Below are 19,018 nucleotides of genomic sequence, written 5' to 3'. Positions count from 1 at the left end.
GTAAGCACTAAGGTGTGGAGATGGCTGTGCAAGAGATGACAAAGTCCAGCACCACGCTTGAGAGTGTCCAATCATCTCTTCTGGGGCAGCATAGTTTTCTACAATACTGATTTTTGAAAAAAAAACATCAAAATAAAAAACCTACAAGATTCATGAAACTGGACAACTGTCTTTATAACATTACCAGTGATAAAACCAGTAAGGAAGGCTGGTTTGCAGTCATCTGAGCAGCCTCTTTACTTTCATAAATATGGTTTCTCTCTGATATTAAACAGCTTCCAATTGCAAGCGGAATGCTGCCTCACAAGGATAAGGATGTGAAGAGAACCGGTTTCTTTTGTAATCCGAAACACTCTAGTCTGCGAATTAAAAGCCATTATTTGAAGAAGGATGCCCCGGCTCCATCTGGCCACCGAAAGGTTGCTCCTTAACACAGGCTAAGGACCAGCTTCTTTGGGAGAGAACAGACGCAGGGGCGGGAGGGAAACAGGGAGAGGCAGACGTCACTTCCCCTTGGAGGCTCTGGCAGCAGATTGGTCGGTTGAGTGGTAGAAAGGCAGACGGGGACTGGGCAAGGCACTGTCGGTGACATCACGGATCGGGCGACTTCTATGTAGATGAGGCAGCGCAGAGGCTGCTGCTTCGCCACTTGCTGCTTCGCCACGAAGGAGTTCCCGCGCGGTGGGAGCGGATTCAGGACCGCTGATCGGAAGTGAGAATCCCAGCTGTGTGTCAGGGCTGGAAAGGGCTCGGGAGTGCGCGGGGCAAGTGACCGTGTGTGTAAAGAGTGAGGCGTATGAGGCTGTGGCGGGGCAGAGGCACAAGCTCTCATACTTACCTGGCAGGGGAGATACCATGATCACGAAGGTGGTTTTCCCAGGGCGAGGCTTATCCATTGCACTCCGGATGTGCTGACCCCTGCGATTTCCCCAAATGTGGGAAACTCGACTGCATAATTTGTGGTAGTGGGGGACTGCGTTCGCGCTTTCCCCTGACTTTCTGGAGTTTCAAAAATAGACTGTACAGCCAGGATTGTATGTTTTTTCTATTGTTTTGTGTCTCGGTTGGCGTCTCAAGTGTTAATCCTACCGTGGAGAGCTGGGGAATAGGAAAGTAGCGTGTGTTTCCCCGCCATAGGAGAAAAAGCGAGCATCAGTCGTATCGGCTTTGTAACACGAGTTAACTATCGTGAAGTCCGCTCAGCTGATTCCTTTCTACCCTGGCTGCTTTTTGCAGGGATTGGTCCGTGGTCTCTAGTCTCTTGGGTTCTCACCCTGTGTGAAAATCTTCGTGTTTTTCCCTACCCCCCGTCATCTCTTACACAGCCTCTGCTTCCAAGGGCAGCCCCCACAGGAGTTTGTAGGATTTCTGTGCTAGCGGGGACTGTGTTCTCACCTCATAGAGCCAGGTAGAAATTATGCAGATGGGCGCTTTTCTCTGGGAAGAAAGCAGGGCCTTTGGGGCTCTCAGTGTCCCCGTTGGGTTGTAGACATAACACGTTTACTTTGCGTAGGGGAACGGCTCTGCCGGCCCCCAGGTGCCCTAGCGCATATTCATGGAGGCCCGCAGGTTAGAACCGCAGTCTCACCTGTCTTGGCGGAAATGCCCTGCGATCCTCCCTGAGATAGAAGGCGGGAAGTTTTATGAGGAGCCGGTCCAGTTTCCCTACTATCTCCTGCAGTTTATATATCTAGTCTTTCTTCAGACTTTAAGCGACTGCTTCATGTTTGATGTCTCACTTCCACATCCTACATCCATTGCCAGGCAACTTTCTAGATAGCACCCTGACCCATCCTTCCCACCCCCAAGAAGCCCTTTCCTATTTCTGGGGCCAGTGTCCTCCCCAGTCCCTCTTTCTTCAGACCCTCGCTTATCACCTTCATGGACAGAAAATGCTTAGCTCTCTCTCAACCTGAGGTTTATACCTGACACGCGTCAGTGCCCTGGCAAATTCCTTAATACCCCTTCTCAAATAGCACTGTAAATCATCTCTTTTTAACTCCCAGAACTATCTAATTGGTTTTGTCCCTGCACTACATGAATACTAGTATTCCACTACAGAGGAAAACCCCAGGCCTAGCGATGGCGGTTCTGGGCATTGTATCAGCCTCTTCCAGGGTATGTTTTCTGACCTCACCTACTTTTGATCAACTGAGGTCAGGAGTTCAAGACCAGCCTGACCAACATGGCAAAACTTCGTCTCTACTAAAAACACATACACACACACTAATAATAATAATAATAATAATAATAATAATAATAATAGTAATAATAATAATAATAATTGCTGGGCGCAGTGGTGTGTGTCTGTAATCCCAACTACTCCAGAGGCTGAGGCAGGAGAATCGCTTGAACCCAGAAATGGACTTTTATATGGATGTGGCCTATATGGATGTGGGGAGAGGTTCTACTTCTCACCAGAGTTAATCTAGGGCACCCTAGAGTGCTCCTGTCAGAATCCATATTCTTGCACTGAGAATAGTTATGTCCTTGTCCTATGACTGGGCACTGATTTGGGCATATGTGAAGTGTGAATTGCTTAATGTGACCTGCTTCTCTGAATTTATTTCCAGAAAATGAAAGTGATCATGAGCAAGAGGAAGAAAAAGGGCCAGTGTCTCCCAGGTAATGCCGTGGAATTGTGGGCTGTTAATTCAATAGTGGCAGCTGGAGTTTGTAGATTTAGGGGAAATGAGGAAGCAGTGAATAGAACTTTTTCTTCCATTCACCCAGCTACAAGTTGTCCTTATTAACAATGTTGTACATTATTTGTGGCCGTTGTGTTGGTTTTAATTTCGTAGTCCTCTCAAGATAGGAACTTGCAATCAGATGAGCCAGGTGAACTAGTCAAACTGGGATTTCTTGTTGATCTTTTCAAAAAACCAGCTCCTGGATTCACTGATTTTTTTGAAGGGTTTTTTGTGTCTCTATCTCCTTCAGTTCTGCTCTGATCTTAGTTATTTCTTGCCTTCTGCTAGCTTTTGAATTTGTTTGCTCTTGCTTCTCTACTTCTTTTAATTGTGATGTTAAGGTGTTGATTTTAGATCTTTCCTTTCCTTGTGGGCATTTAGTGCTAGAAATTTCCCTCTCCACACTGCTTTAAATGTGTCCCAGAGATTCTGGTATGTTGTGTCTTTGTTCTCATTGGTTTCAAAGAACATCTTAATTTCTGCCTTCATTTCCTTATTTACCCAGTAGTCATTCAGGAGCAGGTTGTTCAGTTTCCATGTAGTTGTGCGGTTTTGAGTGAGTTTCTTAATCCTGAGCTCTAATTTGATAGCACTGTGGTCTGAGAGACAGTTTGTTGTGATTTCTGTTCTTTTACATTTGCTGAGGAGTGCTCTACCTCCAACTATGTGGTCAATTTTGCAATAAGTGTGATGTGATGCTGAGAAGAATGAATATTCTGTTGATTTGGGGTGGAGAGTTCATAGATGTCTATTAGGTCTGCTTGGTGCAGAGCTGAGTTCAAGTCCTGGATATCCTTGTGAACCTTCTGTCTCATTGACCTGTCTAATATTGACAGTGGGGTGTTAAAGTCTCCCATGATTATTGTGTGGGAGTCTAAGTCTCTTTTTAGGTCTCTCAGGACTTGCTTTATGAATCTGGGTGCTCCTGTATTGGATACATGTACATTTAGGATAGTTAGATTTTCATGCTGAATTGATCCCTTTGCGATTATGTAATGGCCTTCTTTGTCTCTTTTGATCTTTCTTGGTTTAAAGTCTGTTTTATCAAAGACTAGGATTGCAACCCCTGTTTTTTTTGCTTTCCATTTGCTTGGTAGATCTTCCTCCATCCCTTTATTTTGAGCCTATGTGTGTCTCTGCACATGAGATGGGTCTCCTGCATACAGCACACTGATGGGTCTTGACTCCTTATCCAATTTGCCAGTCTGTGTCTTTTAATTGGGGCATTTAGCCTATTTACATTTAAGGTTACTGTTGTTATGTGTGAATTTGATCCTGTCATGATGATGTGAGCTGCTTATTTTGCCTGTTAGTTGATGCACTTTCTTCCTAGCATCGATGGTCATTACAATTTGGCATGTTTTTGCAGTGGCTGGCTGCTACTGGTTGTTCCTTTCCATGTTTAGTGCTTCAGGAGCTCTTGCAAGGCAGGCCTGGTGGTGACAAAATCTCTCAGCAATTGCTTGTCTGTAAAGGATTTTATTTCTCCTTCACTTTTGAAGCTTAGTTTGGCTGAATATGAAATTCTGGGTTGAAAATTCTTTTCTTTATGAATGTCGAATATTGGCCCCCACTCTCTTCTGGCTTGTAGGGTTTCTGCAGAGAGATCCACTGTTAGTCTGGTGAGCTTCCCTTAATGGGTAACTTGACCATTCTCTCTGGCTGCCCTTAACATTTTTTCCTTCTTTCAACCTTGGTGAATCTGACAATTACGTGTCTTGGAGTTGCTCTTCTCGAGGAGTATCTCTGTGGTGTTCTCTGTATTTCCTGAATTTGAATGTTGGCCTGCTTTGCTAGGTTGGGGAAGTTCTCGTGGATAATATCCTGAAGAGTGTTTTCCAACTTGGTTCCATTCTCCCCGTCACTTTCAGGTACACCAATCAAATGTAGATTTGGTCTTTTCACATAGTCCCATATTTATTGGAGGCTTTGTTCATTTATTTTTACTCTTTTTTCTCTAAACTTCTCTTCTCACTTCATTTCATTAGTTTGGTCTTCAATCACTAATACCCTTTCTTCCACTTGATCGAATCGGCTACTGAAGCTTGTGCATGTGTCATGTAGTTCTCGTGCCATGGTTTTCAGCTCCATCAGGTCATTGCAGGTCTCCTCTACATTGTTTATTCTAGTTAGCCATTCGTCCAATCTTTTTTCAAGGTTTTTAGCTTCCTTGTGATGGGTTTGCACATCCTCCTTTAGCTCGGAGAAGTTTGTTATTACCGACTTCTGAAGCCTACTTCTGTCAGCTCATCAAAGTTATTCTCCGTCCTGCTTTGTTCCATTGCTGGTGAGGAGCTGTGATCCTTTGGAGGAGAAGGGGCGCTCTGGTTTTTAGAATTTTCAGCTTTTCTGCTCCAGTTTGTCCACATCTTCGTGGTTTTATCTACCTTTGGTCTTTGATGCTGGTGACCTACAGATGGGGTTTTGGTGTGGATGTCCTTTTGTTGACGTTGATTCCTTTCTGTTTGTTAGTTTTCCTTTTAACAGTGAGGTCCCTCAGCTGCAGGTCTGGTGGAGTTTGCTGGAGGTCCACTCCAGACCTTCAAACAGGGATTTCTTGGTGTCACCTGTTCTCTCCCACATGTTTAAATCCAGGGAGAGAATGTATAAATGCTTTCTGCTTATTTTTTGTTAGTATGTTTGCTAGTATTTGTGTAAGCAAAGAAATTGAAAAAATAAACATATTATATCAAAATATCGTAAAAAGGGGACCCTTAATACACAAGATCTGTGTCTGCACTGCCTCAAGAACTCTGTTCACTTGAATGCTGCATGTAAAATTCATCCCAATTTAGACGAAGTAGTTGAAGCCCTGTGTTAGTTCTCTGTGCTGCAAGTCATGATGGTAGTTTACAGAGAGAGTCTGGGTGCCCTGCATTGGCTGATCTGTGGCAAATGTACTGAGCACGTGCTGCCCATTTTTGTTTGGTCCTCAGAGCAGTCACCCTCCAGCCTGCATTTAGAAGGATAGTTTTATTTCTCTTGAAGGGAAAATGCCTTTGGTTTCTGTGAGCACTCCATTCTGTCTGCCATCAGATCATCTGGAAGGTTTTGTTGTCTAATCTCTGTTGGTTATATCTTCTGTCATCCCTGTCCTGCCTGGCTCATCAGGAATCTGCAGGAGTCTGAAGAGGAGGAAGCCCCCCAGGAGTCCTGGGATGAAGGTGATTGGACTCTCTCAATTCCTCCTGACATGTCTGCCTCATACCAGTCTGACAGGAGCACCTTTCACTCAGTAGAGGAACAGCAAGTCGGCTTGGCTCTTGACATAGGCAGTGAGTACTCCATTGTGAAGGTGATAAAGCTCCAGTTCATGTCCCAGGTAGACCCCATAATCTTTGGGCCTTGCGCCCCTGGTTGGGCTGAGAGTTGTCATCACTGTGGGTGGAACCTATATATCAATGTAGATTTCAATCACTCTGGAATCGAGTCTGAAGCACAGGCGTGGGGTGGGTCAGTGAGCTTTGCTCTCTTCCTAGTCTCAGGCCATGCCTGTTCCACCCTGGACTGACTGTCAGGACATTGAACACAAGGCGGGCGTGGCAAACTCACACCAAGCTGTGCAGCACATGTCCAGGGGTTGTCTGTCAGATCAGCTCACCTGAGTTGAATGTCTCTTGTCAGCTACAAAGTTCTTTATGAGTTTTGTTCCCAAAGCATGTCTGTGCAGTTCTTTACCTGCCCAAGGCCAGTGTCACCCTTGTCTACCTCTCCGTGGAAGATGTGACCCAGGTTTCACTGAATTTATCCCCATTTTCTGTGTCTTCTAAGTTGGCTTGTCGTAGCTCATCTGTCCATCATCTTGCTGGTATGTTTTCTAGAAAAATGGCTGACTTTTCACCCACAAAAGCCATGATAGCTGATGCTTCTGTGTAGAACCAAGTCTCATTTTGACTCAAGAGCTGGTACATTGCACCCCTGCATCAAATCTCAGTGTCCACAATCTCATAAACTATCAAATCCTGGGTATTTGATGAGAGAAGCCTGAACATTGCAGTGTCTCTCCTATGAGGCGTTAGAACGAGTTGCCTCAAATCTATTGGGAAAAACATTGCTCATTTGTGTACACAAACCTAGGACAGAGCACACTGGGAAGATCACATTCCAAAACAGGGGCATTTTGCCCAAGGCTCATGAAAGGAACCAAGTCAGTTCTCTCAAGACTTGCCCTCAGGCCTCCTGGTATATTTCTCTCAAAGTCTCCTGTTCTCACACTGAGAAGACTGATGTCCCTGTGTTAGGATTGGACAGAGGAATGTTTCCATGTGCAAGGAAGAACTGCTTCACGTAAGAGGCCCTGTCTGAATTTATTTGCAGGACATTGGTGTGATCAAGTGAAAAAGGAGGACCAAGAGGCCACAAGTCCCAGGTGAGTCTGAGAAATTATGGACAGTAAATTTGATGTTGACACCTGGAGATGCCAAGTCTGGGGAAAACAGTACATGCTGAAAATAATGATTTCATCTTGTCAGACAAGTCTGAATTATGTCTACTAACATTGCTTTTGGTTCTCATTACAGTAAATGTTTAGGTTTCCATTTCTTCCTATCCTTCTCATTTACTAACCTAGTGAAGGTTGACCATACTTCAAAAGCTGTATTCTCATGGTGACTGCAGGGAAGCTTGAGCACATTTTATGCAAAATTATTGAGCCCACTCTTTTCATGATCACTGTTCATTGTGTGTCCTGAAGGCACAAATATAGAGTGTTCTTTGACTCTCTCATCAGTGTGTCACCTGGCCAATTCACTGAGCTCACTATCTCTCTCTCTCTCTCTCTATCTCTCTCTCTCTCGTGTATGTGTGTGTGTGTGTGTGTGTGTGTGTGTGTGTGTGTGTGTGTGTGTCTTTCTCTTTCATCCTTTTCTACCTGGCCCTGGTCTGTCCCAACATGAAGGCAATAATTTGTTGCCTCATTAATAGATCTGTCCTTTTTCTTTTGAAACAGTTCCTTATGTTACCCATGAAGCTGGGGCTGTGTGGTTTCTGATTCCCCCTGGCTTATTCTTTACTTTTCCTGCTTTTCCAGGCTCAGCAGGGAGCTGCTGGATGAGAAAGAGCCTGAAGTCTTGCAGGACTCACTGGATAGATTTTATTCAACTCCCTGTGGGTATCTGGAACTGCCTGACTTATGCCAGCCCTACAGAAGTGACTTTTACTCATTGCAGGAACAACACCTTGGCTTGGCTCTTGACGTGGACAGTGAGTACCTTACTGTGAAGGTGATAAGACTCCACCTGGTCCTCCAGATATGGGTGATATTCCTGTTCCAAGTGGCCCTTATTGACCCGAGAGATGTCATTGCCGCAGGCAGGACCCGTGGGCGCATAGAGGTTGTAATGAAATTGTAGTTTCAGTTGGAAGCCCAGACATGAAATGGGTCAGTGAGCAAGGCTCTATTCCTAGTCTCCAGCCATGCCTGTGGCAACCTGAGCCCACTCTCAGCACATTGGACCCAGGCAGATGTAAAAAATTCACAGAACTATGATTTGGACTCAAGGGTTTGTAGATTTCCTCCTTCATTCAAATTTCAGTGTCTTGCAACCACGAATGAGCTGGGCATTTGATGAGACAGGGCTGAATACTGCAGTTTTCCTCCTAGAAATCATCTGGGTCATTTTCTTTGAATTGATGGGAGCAATAAGGCATAACTGTTTGCACAAACTTGGGATAAATGATTTTCGGATAACTGTCTACCAGAATAGGGACATTTCACCTTGGTTCTGAGATGCAAACCAAAGAATCTCTATCATGACCGGCTTTGAGGGCTCCTGAAGTATATCTCTCACATTGTCCTGTTCTCATGCTGAGGAGCCTGAGGTCCCTGTGTGGGGATCAGACAGTGGACTGTTATGGGTGTAGTGAATTGGCTTATTTTGTCTGTCCCTATCTGAATTTATTGCAGGAATTAAAAAGGACCAAGAAGAGGAAGAAGACCAAGGCCCACCATGCCCCAGGTAAGTTTGAGCAATTGTCAACAGCTAATTCTGTGTTGACACCTGGACACTCCTGGTTCAGGGAAAGCAGAGCAGGCTGACATTATCAATTATATGTTTTCAACCAAGCCTGAATTTTTACTACTCACATTGCTGTTGGTTTTCATAGCAGTAGATATTTAGGTTTCCATTTCTTCCTCCCCTTATCATTTACTAACCTACTGTAGGTCGACCATACTTCAAAAGCTGTATCCTCATGGTGACTGCATGGAAACTTGAGCACATTTTATGGAAAATTATTGAGCACAGTCTTTTCATGATCACTGTATGCTGTGTGTCCTGAGGGCACTAACTCAGAGTGTCCTGTACTCCCTCCTCAGTGTGTCACCTGGACAATTCAGTGAGCGCTCGCTCTCTCTCTCTCTCTGCCTCTTTCTCTCTGTCTCTCTGTCTTTCTCTTTCATTCTTTTCTGTTTGGCCCTGTTCCATCCCAGCTGAAGGCAATAATTTGTTACCTCATTAGTGGATGTATCCTTTTTCTTTTTTAACCACTTCCTTATGCTACCCATGAAATCTAGTTGGGGCTCTGTGGTGTCTGATTTCCCCTGGCTTATTCTTTACTTTTTCTACTTTTCCAGGCTCAGCAGAGAGCTGCCGGAGGTAGTAGAGCCTGAGGACTTGCAGGACTCGCTGGATAGATGTTATTTGACTCCTTTCAGTTATCTAGAACTGCCTGATTCATGCCAGCCCTACGGAAGTTGCTTTTACTCATTGGAGGAAGAACACGTTGGCTTTTCTCTTGATGTGGATGGTGAGTACCTTTCTATGAAGGTGATAAGGATCCACTGAGTTTTCTGTGTAGAGATCATATTCCTGCTCTAAGAGGCCGTTACTGAGCTGAGAGATGTCATTGCTGCACTGAGGGCCTATAGGCACATATAGGTTGAACAAAACTCTAGTTCTACCTGGAAGCCCAAACATGGGATGGGTCAGTGAGCGTGGCTCTCTTCCTAGTCTCAGGCCATGCCTGTGGCACTCTGATTCTACTCCCAAGGCATTGGACCTGGGCAGATGGGACAAATTCAGAGAACTATGATTTTGACTCAAGGGTTTGTAGATTTCCTTTCTCACTCTAATTTCAGTGTCTAAAATCCTCACAACCATGAACAATCTGAGTATTTGATGAGACAGGGCTGAATATTGCAGTTTTTCTCCTAGAAATCGTTTGAGGGCATTAGCTTTAAATTGATTGGAAAGATATGGCATAACCGTTTGCACAAACTTGGGACAAATGATATTGGGATAATGATCTACCAGAATAGGGACATTTTACCCTTAGTTTCTTTGACAAAAACCAAGGAATCACTCTCATGACCAGCCTTCAGGCCTCCTGAAATATATCTCTCACAGTGTCCTATTCTTATGCTGAGGAGGCTGAGGTCCCTGTGTGAGGATTAGACAGTGGAATGTTATGTGTGTAGGGGAATCAGCTTAATGTGTCTGTCCATGTCTGAATTTATTGCAGAAATTGAAAAGTACCAAGAAGGGGAAGAAGACCAAAACCCACCATGCCCCAGGTAACTTTCAGCAATTGTGGTCGCTTAATTCTGTGTTAACACCTGGAGACGACAGATCCAGGGAAAACAGTGTGTTTGATTTCATGTTTTCAATGAAGGCTGAATTACTCCTGCTGACATTGCTATAGGGTTTCATTGCAGTAGACGTTTAGGTTTCCGTTTCTTCCTCCCCTTATCATTTACTAATGTACCATAGGTTAACCATACCTCAGAAGTTGTACCCTTATGGCAACTGCATGGAATTTTAAGCACACTTGATGGAAAACTATTGAGCTCACTCTTCTCATGATCACTGTTTGCTGTGTGTCATGAGGGCACTAACTCAGAGTGTCCTTTTACTCCCTCATCAATGTGTCACCTGGCCAATTCACTGAGCTCACTTTCTCTCTCTGTCTCTGTCTCTCTCTGTCTCTCTCTCTCTCTGTCTTTCTCTTTCATTGTTTTCTACCTGGCCCTGTTCTATCCCAACATAAAGTCAATAATATTTTTACCTCATTAATGGACCTATCCTTTTCCTTTTTTGACCACTTCCTTATGTTACCCCTGAAATCTAGTTGGGGCTCTGTGGTGTCTGATTTTCCCTGGCTGCTTCTTTAGTTTTGTCTCCTTTTCCAGGCTCAACGAGGTGCTGATGGAAGCAGAAGAGCCTGAAGTCTTGCAGGACTCACTGGATAGATGTTATTTGACTACTTCAACTTACTTTCAACTACGTGCCTCATTCCAGCAGTACAGAAGTGCCTTTTACTCATTTGAGGAACAGGACGTCAGCTTGGCCCTTGACATGGACAATAGTTTTTTTACTTTGACAGTGATAAGGCACCACCTGGCCTTCCAGATGGGAGTCATATTCCCACACTAAGCAGCCCTTACTAAGCTGAGAGATGTCATTGCTGCAGGCAGGACCTATAGGCACATGTAGGTTTGAATGAAACTGTAGTTCCCTTTGGAAGCCCAGTCATAGGATAGGAAAGTGGGCATGGCTCTATTCCTATTCTCAGACTATGCCAGTGGCCACCTGTGCTCAGTCTGAAGACATTGGACCCAAGTTAGGTGTGACGCGTTCACACGACTATGTAGCACATGCCGGGAGTGATCTGCCAGACATTCTAATTTGAACCAGATATCTCTGGGTAGCTACAAAGTTCCTCAGGGGTTTCATTTTGCAGGCATGTCTCTGAGCTTCTATACCTGCTCAAGGTCAGTGTCATCTTTGTGTTTAGCTCATCCAAAGGTGTTACCCTGGTTTCATTGAACCTAACCCCATTCTTTGTACCTTCAGTGTTGGTTTGTTTTAGCTGATCCATCTGTAACACAGGAGGGATCCTTGGCTGAGGATTGTATTTCAGAACCACTGACTGCTCTTGACAGTTGTTAACCCACTAGGCTCCTTTGAGTAGAGAAGCCATAGTCCTTCAGCCTCCAATTGATATCAATACTTAGGAAGACCACAGCTAGATGGACAAACAGCATTGAGAGGCCTTAGCCCTGCTCCTCTCAATTCCATCCTGTAGAGAACAGGAGTCAGGAGCCGCTGGCAAGAGACAGCATGTCACCCGGGACTCTGCCGGTGCAGAATATGAACAATGCCATGTTCTTGCAGAAAACGCTTAGCCTGAGTTTCATAGGAGGTAATCACCAGACAACTGCAGAATGTAGAACACTGAGCAGGACAACTGACCTGTCTCCTTCACACAGTCCACGTCACCACGAATCACACAACAAAAAGGAGGAGAGATATTTTGGGTTCAGAAGAAGTAAATGATAATGTAGCTACATTTGTTTAGTTATTTTGAACCCCAAATATTTCCTCATCTTTTTGTTGTTGTCATTGATTGTGGTGACATGGACTTGTTTGTAGAGGACAGGTCAGCTGTCTGGCTCAATGGTCTACATTCTGAAGTTGTCTGAAAATGTCTTCATGATTAAATTCAGCCTAAACCTTTCATCAAGAACACTACAGAGTCAATACTGTGAGTTTCCAACCTCAGCCCATCTGTGGGCAGAGAAGGTCTAGTTTGTCCATCAGCATTATCATGATATCAGGACTGGTTACTTGGTTAAGGAGGTGTCTAGGAGATCTATCCCTTTTAGAGACACCTTACTTATAATGAAGTATTTGGGAGAGTGGTTTTTAAAAGTAGAAATGTCCTGTATTTCAGTGATCATCCTCTAAACATTTTATCATTTATTAATCATCCCTGCCTGTGTCTGTTATTATATTCATATCCCTACACTGGAAATTTTCTGCCTCAATGTTTACTGTGCCTTTGTTTTTGCTAGTGTGTGTTGTTGAAAAAAAAAATTCTCTGCCTGAGTTTTAATTTTTGTCCAAAGTTATTTTAATCTATACAATTAAAAACTTTTGCCTCTCACTCTGGACTGTTGGATTGTTTTTTACATTCAGCGTTATAATCTTTTGTTATGCTGATTGGTTTTGGTGGGTACTGATGCGAATTAATAAAAACATTTTCATTTCCCTGTTTATTTTCTAATCTCTTCCACCTTGTAGGCTATGTTTACCATATGTAGCAGAATGCATTTACTCCATTTCTTGGTTCTAGATATTTATATTCTTTGTGAGAGAGTGTGTGTGTGTGTCTGTGTGTGCCTCTGGCATTTAGGAAGGGTTGTGTAGCTCATGTTTGATATTGACTAAAAATGTTTCATAGTTTTCTCCCCTTTGAACTAGACACACTTCTACTATTTGGTTTATACGTTTTAAATTATGACTTTCAACGTCAAATATTTCCATATGACAGTCAATTACATGATGTGTTTTCTTTTTCCTACCTCCTTTACCTGCCACTTCTCATAATGGTATTTGAAGCTAAACATATACCAGTGACATTCTGTGGTTGTCATCTTGCCCATACCTTGGTTTTTGGTTTAGATCCACAATTAAATATATTAATGCTCATGAGCTGTTCAAAAGTGAATGTCACAGTCATCACTTGCTGAGTGGTACTCATCCTTAACAGAGTCCTCATGAGGGAATCAGGTCTCGCTGAGTTTCGCATGTTTAATAATCTTCCTCGCGGTCTTGATACATGGATCGCATTACTGGATATAATGTGCTTGCCCAAAATGATTTTTCTTGCGTTTTTAGGAGCTTTTGTCTTCCTTGCGGGACATACATGGTGTATGTTCTCGTTGTGGGATTCTATTTTGTTCTACCAGGACCTATAATTTCTGCCAGTTACTTCATTTGTTCTCTTCACCATGAGTCTCCAGAGGATGCTTCCTTTGTCCATGCCTCCCCATCTCCCAGCAATTCTGCATTTCCAAGACTGGCAACTCTGGTCCTCTGCATGGTGAAGCCCCTTCCTTTCAATTCCCCAGTAGCCAGTGCTCTAATCCACCAGGTCTCAGGCATGATCTGTGTTTCTCCACATGCTCTTTCTGAGGATAGTTTTACCTGTGTTCTGTCATGAACAGGCCCTCCCTGCTGTCCTGGCCTCGATTTGCATAGTGTTTCCTGCTCCCTCTGCCCTTGTGTGGCTCCCAGACCCAGTGAAAGAAAATCACCTGAGGGCCACAGTGTTCCTTAGCCCTGGTGTTTAGGGGCAGGGTTATGGGTGGGATTTTTGACTCTCTAAGTTAACCCCTAGGGCTTTGAAGTGTCTGTTGAGAAATTCAGCTGTTATCATCCTAGGTGGACTTGCTCTCTCCTGTCCTCCTACTTCAAATGCAGAACTTCAATCGTGTACAAAAGAAGACTGAGTCATATAATAGAACACACCCTTATTCATTGGCTGGCTTCACCAATCATCTCATGGCTGAACTTGTAAAAATACACTCTTAGCCACATACCTATGAAATGTATATGTGTGTGTATACATATGTGAATTTGCTTCTGAGATTATGGAGGCTGAAATTCCCAAGATGGAAGGAAAGCTGGATACCCAGGAAAGCATTTGTTTCCTATTAGGCCTCTTAATTCTCTCCTGACCTTTGATTGATTGCATGAGTCCCACCCCCGTTAAGGGGGGCAATCTGCTTCACTTAGTCTGCCCATCCCGATGTTAATCATATGTGAAACACTCTCTGGAACACAACTAGAATCACATTTGGCCGAATGTCTCTGCACCCCGGTGCTCAGTCACAGTGACACGTGCAAGTAACTATCACACTTGCCCTTTGTCACATTTGTCATTTCCCCTGATTTTCTCCCAATCTGCAGCTTATATTTGTTCTCTTAATACTGTCTCATGTTGAGCAAAAACTTTTAATTTTTATAAAGTTGAATTTATCAATGTTTTCTTTAATGGTTTGTGTTTCTTGATAACAAAGAACACTTTGCCTAACCGTGTCGTGAAGATTTTGTCTTATATTTTCTGCTATACTTTTTCTACTTTTATAGTTTATATTTAGTTGCATGATCCATTTTGAGTTAGCTTTTGAGTCAGTATTGAGGTTCAGGTGAATCTTTTTCCCTTGGGGATATGCATGTCCAGTTGTTTCTACACAATTTGTTGACAAGAGAATGCCTTCTCCACTGAATCATATTTGGACCTTTGTCAATCCATTGGGTGGTTGAGACTGGTCCGAGGGCTGTCCTGGTGTCTGGACAGAGTGACAGGGCATGAAGTAGGGTGGTTCTTATGGGAAAAATTAAGGAAGGCACATTTTTCTATGAGGCATAGGAAGCCCCAAGCACAATTGGGGTACCTTCTACCAGCATGTGATAGCACATTCATCTCTGCTGTCTCTACCTCTCCTGTTGCAAAAGCTTGGGTGTGCACAGACACTGAGGTTGAGTGGTGTCTTTGGGCACTTTTGAGCATTGACACCAAAGCTCCAGCATCAAATCTTAGAATGTCAAGCAGCCGGGTGGATCACCTGAGGTCAGGAGTTCACGACCAGCCTGACTAGCATGGTGAAGCCCCGTCTCTACTAAACACAAAAAATTTAGCTGGGCATGGTGGTGCATGCCTGTAATCTGAGCTACTTGGGAGGCTGAGACAGGAGAATCGCTTGAGTACCTGGGAGGCAGAGGTTGCAGTGAGCTGAGATCACACAATTGCACTCCAGACTGGGCAACGAGAGTGAAACTCCATCCCCCCAAAAACAAATAAATAAAAATAAAAGAATATCAAGCAGTCAAAGAAGCAGGAAAACATGACACATACTGAAGAATCTAATAATCTGGTTGAAATTGACATACACGTTGGAAATAGAAGAAAAGGACATTACAGCAATTAGTATAATTGTATTTTAATTAAATGGAGAGGTTGAAGATTTTTTAAATATCAAATTCTGTAGATAAATCTATGATTTGCAGTGTGAAATGGAAGAAGGCACTGGATTAAACATTGCAGAAGAGAAGATTATTGAACTAGAAGGAATAGAAGTTGAAACTAACATAAATGGAACACACATTAACAAATGACTTGAAAACATAAAAAGACCATCAGCATCAAAACTTTAAACACCCTAGTATAGGGCTAAATGGAATCCCTGAAGGGCGTGTAGTGGAGAAGAGAGACAAAGATATTTAAAACATACTGGATGAAAGATTTAGAAGCTCCATGGAAACCATAAACTTCAAATATTACAGAAATATGATTATCCTAAGAACAAGAAACATGCAGAAAACTTCACCAAGGAACACCTCAATCAAATCCATCAAAACCAGTGATAAAAAGGAAATCCTAAAAGTAATAAAAGGGAAAAGAACATGTTACATACAGAGCACTAAATATAAGGATGGCATAAGATTTCTCATAGGAAACTTTACAAACAAGAAGTTTGCAATAAAGTACTTAAAAAAAGAAAAACTGTCACCTACAATTCTACACCTGGCCAAATTATCTTTCAAAAATAAACATGAGAAAAAATAGTTTTGAACAGAAACAAAATGATCTCAATTTGCAGATGGTGTGATCCTATGTATAGGAAATCCCAAATAATACATACAAAGGCAAACACACATACATGCACACAGACACCAGACACACACACACACACACACACACACAGACACTATCAGAGTTAATAAGTGAATTCAGCAAACTTTCAGCAAACAATCCATTGTGATGTCAATGAACTATCTGAGAAGAAAACTGACACAATGATTTCATTTATAATAGCACCTGTAAGGATAATATGCCTGGGAATAAATTTGTTCAAGAAGGTGCAGTACTTGTACACAGACAACTACAGAACATTGCTCGAGGAGACTAAGGAAGACCTAAGTCAATGGAAAGACATCTTGTGTCCATGGGTTGGAAGTTGTAACATGGTTAAGATAAAAATACAACCCAAAGCAATCCACAGACTCAATACAATCCTATCAAAAAGTGGCCTTTTTTACAGGAATGCCTGAGAAGAACTTCATGTTCCTAAAAAATAGCAAGTGTCCCCCCAAAACAAAAGCAATCTTGAAATGCAAGAAGGAACGTTCTCTATTCCAAAGGTCTTTAACTGCTCTCAGCGATACTTGCTAATCTTCAATATATAGGCTTTCACACACCATTTTTTCTTCTTTTGTTTCTAGACACGATCTCACTCTTTCACTCAGGCTGGAGTACAGTGGCAAGATCACAGCTCAGTGCAGCATGGAATTCTCAGGCCGATGACATCCTAGGGCCTCATCCACTGAGTACCTGGGACTACAGGCTCACACCACCACAGCTGGATAATTTTTCTGATTTTCAGTAGAGATGAGGTCTCACTATGTTGCCTAAGCTAGTTTCAAGCTTCTGAGCTCAAGCGAACCTCCTGCCAAGGCCTTCCTAAGCGCTAGGATTTGAAGGTGAGCCTGGCTGGCTTTCACATCTTTGCTATGTAGTTTATATTTCTTGGTGTTATTGTAAATGTTTATGAAAGGAATCTTTTCAAAATTTTGTATTAAAATTATATATTTAAGGAATTACATATATTATATATATTTAAGGAATACAACCTGAGGACTACATATACATATACACATACACATACATATATATATACATATATGTATACTATACATAATGAACTAATGCCTACTAGGTGAGGGGCTGCCTTGTGAGCAAACCCAAAGTCCTTGGCTCACAAAGCCTTGTCTAGAAAGATGGAGGGATCAGCAAGCTGGGCACACAGCAGGTTCTGTCTTTAGTGCAGGCACCTGCCCACTCGGGTCTCTGGCAATCCTGACCAGGCTTCATGATGGGTGAGGTGAGCTAGGAATGGGAAAGTGGATGACCTCAGACCCAGAGACTGCAGTTGTCACCTGGGGACCTGGCATGTGCGTGGAGGAGTCTCCCACTGATTTGGCCCTGGGTCAATGCCCAAACATGCACAAGGACAGGACTGTTGGCCTCAATGTTTTAGGAGCCAGCAGTCTTCTAAAGAGGGTTTGTGGTGGGGAAGAATGTTCAACAAAACAGAAGAGTTATGGGTACTCTAGCTTGGCAACAGAGAATACTTCCTTGTGCTACTAAATGACAATATTTGACAATTATGGATGACACAATTGAGCAACAGCTTTCACGGTTTAACAAGCAGGGTCTCTGGAACACTAGGTTAGTGCTGTCAGAAGTTGACTGAAAAGTCTGTGGTTTGAGCCCATCCAGTCGCGTTAATGTTTCTAGCTGATGTGACCTTCCCTCTGAAGAGTCTCTTCCTTGGACCAAATATATCTTCAAGCTTCTCTTCTTCTTGTCTCTTGTCTATTTTCCAAGGTGCCTCTTTGTTGCTTGGGGCAAAAACAGTTCATTATTAATCCACATCCAGCAAACATCTACCCTTACTTATCCCGGTTTTTAGGGTTTTGAGTTTGTTTGTTTTCTCAGCTTCTCATATTTGGAATACTGGGAATTCCTAAAGTGGAGAACAACAGAACCTGAATCACACCTATGGTGAAGCCACAGGCCCTGGGTGAAAAACCTAATCTGCTCGCGTTTAAAGATAAACACATTAATTTTCTGTGCTTCCATTTCTATCTGTCTAATGGGCTAAATCAGAACACTTAATTTGTCCAATGTTTAAACGAGCAGTGCAGGAAAAGCGTGGAGCCAATGCCTGTCACATAGCAATTGGTCAACACGCATGAGCTCCTATCAGCGTCACGGCCTCCAGCATTTCCATCAGGCTTTGATCTTTGAAACGTCCTTGGTGATATGAATGGGTCATTCTTCCAACATTCTCTAACCGATGGCCATGAAATTGCTCCAATGTGTATTATTACAAATACAACTGCAGGGACCAGACTGACACATGTATCTGTCGTGCATCGCTTGTCTATTTCTCCGTAGACACCTGGAGATGGAACGGTCAGACCAAAGTGTTTATACATTTCTGATTTTGCTAATTTCTATCCAAATTACTATGAAAAGAAGCTGTAATAAGTCATACTTTTAATATTTTATGAGAATTCTTTTTTTGTCCATCTTCTGGCCAAAACTGGGAAGTACTTGCCTACCATTTCCTCTGAACTTACTTTTGCCAACATTTCTGTAGTCACACAGTGGGATCACATTGCATGCATGACATCAAACTCAAATCCTTAAATGAAAAGAGGGGTTCACATGACTGTATAAAAATGTATATTCAAAATACAAAAATGCAAATATATATGTGTATAGAAATACATATATACACACATACATATATGGGAAAGGAATTTTTTTATTTGGATACTTTATCGAAGTTATATAGACTTGAAAATTGGTTTAGTAAAACAGCAATCCCCTTGTGTACTCCCAGAGTTTCATCACGTAGAAGCAAGTATTTAGTTATCTCCTTATGTCTAAATAGATATTATTCCTTTTTGATTTTCCAGTGTAGGCACTATCTCTCCTTCACATACTTGCTCATCACCACCATCCCCAAACAT

General features: G+C 42.8%; 1 protein-coding gene and 1 non-coding gene across 4 annotated transcripts; both read left to right on the top strand.

Annotated features, from left to right (window-relative positions):
* Positions 1-578: 578 nt before the first annotated feature.
* LOC115933275 (neuroblastoma breakpoint family member 3) lies at positions 579-12,575 on the top strand. Of its 3 annotated transcripts, none has more exons than XM_063702354.1 (9): positions 603-712; positions 2,574-2,625; positions 5,802-5,965; positions 7,008-7,059; positions 7,720-7,892; positions 8,596-8,647; positions 9,265-9,437; positions 10,152-10,203; positions 10,819-11,753. In XM_063702354.1, exons 3-9 carry the CDS (start codon positions 5,884-5,886, stop codon positions 11,060-11,062), a joined length of 828 nt encoding a protein of 275 aa, XP_063558424.1. In that variant the 5' UTR covers positions 603-712; positions 2,574-2,625; positions 5,802-5,883; the 3' UTR covers positions 11,063-11,753. The 3 variants fall into 3 exon arrangements, with proteins under 3 accessions (XP_055241680.1, XP_063558424.1, XP_063558427.1); XM_063702357.1 differs by having other exon boundaries at positions 5,163-5,965; XM_055385705.2 differs by lacking the exon at positions 2,574-2,625 and having other exon boundaries at positions 579-712; positions 10,819-12,575.
* On the top strand, positions 831-994 carry LOC115933276 (U1 spliceosomal RNA). Its single transcript, XR_004069178.3, has one exon. It is a non-coding gene; the product is annotated as a U1 spliceosomal RNA (small nuclear RNA).
* Positions 12,576-19,018: the final 6,443 nt, after the last annotated feature.

Source organism: Gorilla gorilla, chromosome 1 (genome assembly GCF_029281585.2).
Source record: "Gorilla gorilla gorilla isolate KB3781 chromosome 1, NHGRI_mGorGor1-v2.1_pri, whole genome shotgun sequence".
In the NCBI taxonomy this organism is placed as follows: Eukaryota; Metazoa; Chordata; class Mammalia; order Primates; family Hominidae; genus Gorilla; species Gorilla gorilla.
This window is presented reverse-complemented; position numbering and strand designations above follow the sequence as displayed.

Coding starts and splice junctions, on each gene's coding strand:
- LOC115933275 (XM_055385705.2), top strand. CDS start 618: ATGAGGCAGCGCAGAGGCTGCTGCTTCGCCACTTGCTGCTTCGCCACG. Junction 8,648..9,264: donor CAAGGCCCACCATGCCCCAG/GTAAGTTTGAGC, acceptor CTACTTTTCCAG/GCTCAGCAGAGAGCTGCCGG. Junction 10,204..10,818: donor CAAAACCCACCATGCCCCAG/GTAACTTTCAGC, acceptor CTCCTTTTCCAG/GCTCAACGAGGTGCTGATGG.